The sequence below is a fragment of the Zalophus californianus genome, chromosome 4 (assembly GCF_009762305.2).
Source record: "Zalophus californianus isolate mZalCal1 chromosome 4, mZalCal1.pri.v2, whole genome shotgun sequence".
In the NCBI taxonomy this organism is placed as follows: domain Eukaryota; kingdom Metazoa; phylum Chordata; class Mammalia; order Carnivora; family Otariidae; genus Zalophus; species Zalophus californianus.
In genome coordinates this window covers 190,164,076-190,167,007 of record NC_045598.1, presented here as the reverse complement: position 1 = coordinate 190,167,007, position 2,932 = coordinate 190,164,076, and the positions used below count along the sequence as shown (strand labels likewise).

Here is a 2,932-nt window from a genome sequence, read left to right as displayed (position 1 = left end):
GGATCTCGGCCAAGCAGAGGGGGAAGGGATCTTGCCCACGCCGGGGGAGGGGTGCGCGGGGCGGCCGCGGAGGGAGCCGGCACCGGAGGGGGCGGACGCGCGGGCCGGGCGCTGCCTGTCGAGGGGCGCGGACGGCCCAGGACAGCCACCCGCCGCGGCACCGAGCCCCGGGCGCCCCGCCCGCGCTTCTCCCGCCGCCCCCGCCCCCCGCGCGCCCCCGCCCGGCTCCGCTCCGCCCCTCGCGCGGGGTCCGCGTCTGCGGCTGCGTTCCCCGAAAGACAAGGCTGCGCCCGGGTTCCGGTCCGCAGGGAGACCGAAGGGCACCGCTCCTCGCGCTTCCCGGAGCCCCGGAGTGCCGACCCCCCAGGGATGTGAGTGCGCCCCCGACCCGAGGCCCGCGCTCCACGCCCCGACCTGCGGTGAGCGCCCGGGCACGCGCAGGAGGCGACGGGAGGGAACTCAGCGCGGGGTTCCCGGGCCCCCAGCCCAGGGGTGGGGGTGGGGACGTGGCTCGCGCCCCTCCTCCATCGGCAGGTACCGCCTGCTCGCACCTTGTCTAGCGCTCTTCTCTCCGGACGCACCTACCGCTCCCCAGGGAGGAGAAGACGCGCTCTCCCTGACCCCCCACCCCACAGGTGCCAGGAGCGGGTTGGGGCGTTTCGAGCTGTCACCCTGCCCGAGACGGCAGACCTATTCTCCCTGGAGGGGATGCTGTGATGGTGGACGCTCTGGGGGATGGGCTGGGGGTGGGGCTTTGCGAGCTTGCGAACAACCCCCCCACCCCAGCTCTGAGATTCCGAGGAGGGGGGACGTTGCGATCCCGTGCCAGAAGAGGGGAGGGGGCTTCGGGCTTGGCAGGAGGCTGGGGCTCCTGACCGAGGCTTCTCCTTGCCAGGCCCGCGCCCGGAGGACCTCCGCCCACAACCCCCGCGCCTTCCCGAGGCCCGCCTGGAGCATGCTGCCCGCAGCCATGAACGGCCTCGGCCTGGTGCTGCTGGCCGCCCTGCTGTGCTCTGCGCCCGGTGAGTCTGGGGTGGCCCCGCGGGGCTGGGCCAGGTCGCCGGAGGAGCCCGAGGCGGCTCCGGAGAGAGCCGGGCTGCAGGGCCGCCATCCTCCGACGGTGCTGGTCACATCCACACCCTCTCCCGGACCCTGGCGACGCCAGCCGGCCCTCGCGCCTGTCGCCTTCACTCACGGCACTCCAGCTCCAGCCCCAGCCACGCGGGGCCCTCCTGGCTCCTGAGGGCACCGAGCGGTTTTCCTCCCGGTTTTCCGCACCGGCGGGCTAGTCCTGCGCGGACGCCCCTCGCTCAGGGCGCGGTTCTCGCGTTCCATCGCTTCTCAGAGCCCCACCTGGCCTCCCATCAAGTCTGTGTGGTCCTTCCTTCCTTGGAGCAAGTGAAGTCTGCGGGGAGGCGCGGGAGGGGTAGGAGCGTGCCGGAGAGCAGCAGAGGGGTGAGAGATGTGGGGCTGGCTGTGCACGCTTGTGCCTGCCGCCACGGAGGGCGCCCAGGGGCTGCCAGAGTTGCAGTGGTGGGGCCCTCCCCCCAGGTTGCCGGGAAGGCACACAGGTTCTCCCAGGGCCTGACCTCCAGGTGCCTGCTCCCTCCTGGCAGGGGGCGCTCGGCCTCCTACAGTGGCCTGGTTCTCCTAGCAGGGCCTGCAGCAGGCGGGAGGGAGGGGCAGGGGGACGGCTGGCTTGGCGCCCGGTTCCTCTGGTCATCGGAGTCCTTGTGCCCTGCCCAGCTCATGGCCTGTGGTGCCAGGACTGCACCCTGACCACCAACTCGAGCCACTGCACCCCAAAGCAGTGCCAGCCGTCGGATACAGTGTGCGCCAGCGTCCGGATCACCGACCCCAGTAGCAGTGAGTCAGGACCAGGGCCTGGGTGGGGAGCGGTTGGGGGTGTCATCTGAGCCCCTCTGTCCTCGACTAAAGGCGCAGGGCTGTGGGTGGCCTGCTGTGTGAGGCTGAGCAGGTGCCCTGTGTGGCCGTCTCCAGGTCGCTGAGACAGGGTGGGTGGGTTGAAAAGCTCAGCTCTGCTGTCTGGGGGTCCCGAGCTGCGTCCCGGGCTGGGTCCTGGGCCTGGGCGTGACGCAGAGAGGGCCCAGGTGCCGCCTCCTGTCCCAGGCTCTCCTACCTCTTCCCCAGGCAGGAAGGATCATTCCGTGAACAAGATGTGCGCCTCATCCTGTGACTTCGTGAAGCGACACTTCTTCTCAGACTATCTGATGGGCTTCATTAACTCTGGGATCTTAAAAGTGGACGTGGACTGTTGCGGGGGAGACCTGTGCAATGGGGGGCCGGGGGCGGGGGGCAGCCCCTGGGCCCTGGCGGGGGGCCTCCTGCTCAGCCTCGGGCCTGCCCTCCTCGGGGCTGGGCCCTGAGGCCCTCTCCCTCCTGCAGGGCTCTGAGCTTCCTCCCTGGAACCTGGCCCTCGCCCCTCCCTGAGCCATGAGGCTTCCCTCTCTTCACCAGCTCTGAGTCCGGGCCAGCAGGACGCCTCTAGGAAACCCGGTGTCTGCAGGAGGCCCCGGGGGGTGTGGGCTGGGGACTGGGACCCCCAGGTCTCCGAGGGGAAGCCAGGCAGAACCAGGCCCAGCCCAACCGATGGCTGCGAGGGCATCTTCCGCAGAGAAATAAACTCACTTCTGGTCCAGAGACCTGGGTCTGAGCCTGGGTGTGGGGGTCAGGCTGGCAGAGCAGGGAGAGGGGCTCCAAGGACGTGGGGCACCGGGACTGGGGGTTTGTGGGTGTGCTGGGCAGCCTGGGGCACCTGGGGCCTGGTAGCAGATGGGAGCAGAGGTTAGAGTGGACAGAGTCTCGGGACAGGGACACGAAGGTAAGGCCTTGTAAGCGTGTGTGAGTGCACGTGACACCAGACGTGCAGGCATGCGCACATCCATGCCTGCAGAGGTGTGCTCCGCGTCCA

At 70.2% G+C, this 2,932-nt stretch overlaps 1 protein-coding gene across 3 annotated transcripts; it reads left to right on the top strand.

Moving 5' to 3' along the window:
• Nucleotides 1-250: 250 nt before the first annotated feature.
• LOC113916971 (lymphocyte antigen 6H) lies at nt 251-2,661 on the top strand. 3 transcript variants are annotated; one of them, XM_027584321.1, is made up of 4 exons: nt 251-371; nt 896-1,022; nt 1,747-1,866; nt 2,152-2,661. In XM_027584321.1, exons 2-4 carry the CDS (start codon nt 956-958, stop codon nt 2,385-2,387), a joined length of 423 nt encoding a protein of 140 aa, XP_027440122.1. In that variant the 5' UTR covers nt 251-371; nt 896-955; the 3' UTR covers nt 2,388-2,661. The 3 variants fall into 3 exon arrangements, with proteins under 3 accessions (XP_027440122.1, XP_027440111.1, XP_027440131.1); XM_027584310.1 differs by having other exon boundaries at nt 272-419; XM_027584330.1 differs by lacking the exon at nt 251-371 and adding an exon at nt 491-635.
• Nucleotides 2,662-2,932: the final 271 nt, after the last annotated feature.

Excerpts from the sequence above, each read along its gene's own strand:
- LOC113916971 (XM_027584321.1), top strand. The coding sequence starts at position 956 with ATGCTGCCCGCAGCCATGAACGGCCTCGGCCTGGTGCTGCTGGCCGCC. Across the intron at positions 1,023-1,746 it reads CCTGCTGTGCTCTGCGCCCG|CTCATGGCCTGTGGTGCCAG; the intron begins GTGAGTCTGGGG and ends TGCCCTGCCCAG. Across the intron at positions 1,867-2,151 it reads GATCACCGACCCCAGTAGCA|GCAGGAAGGATCATTCCGTG; the intron begins GTGAGTCAGGAC and ends CCTCTTCCCCAG.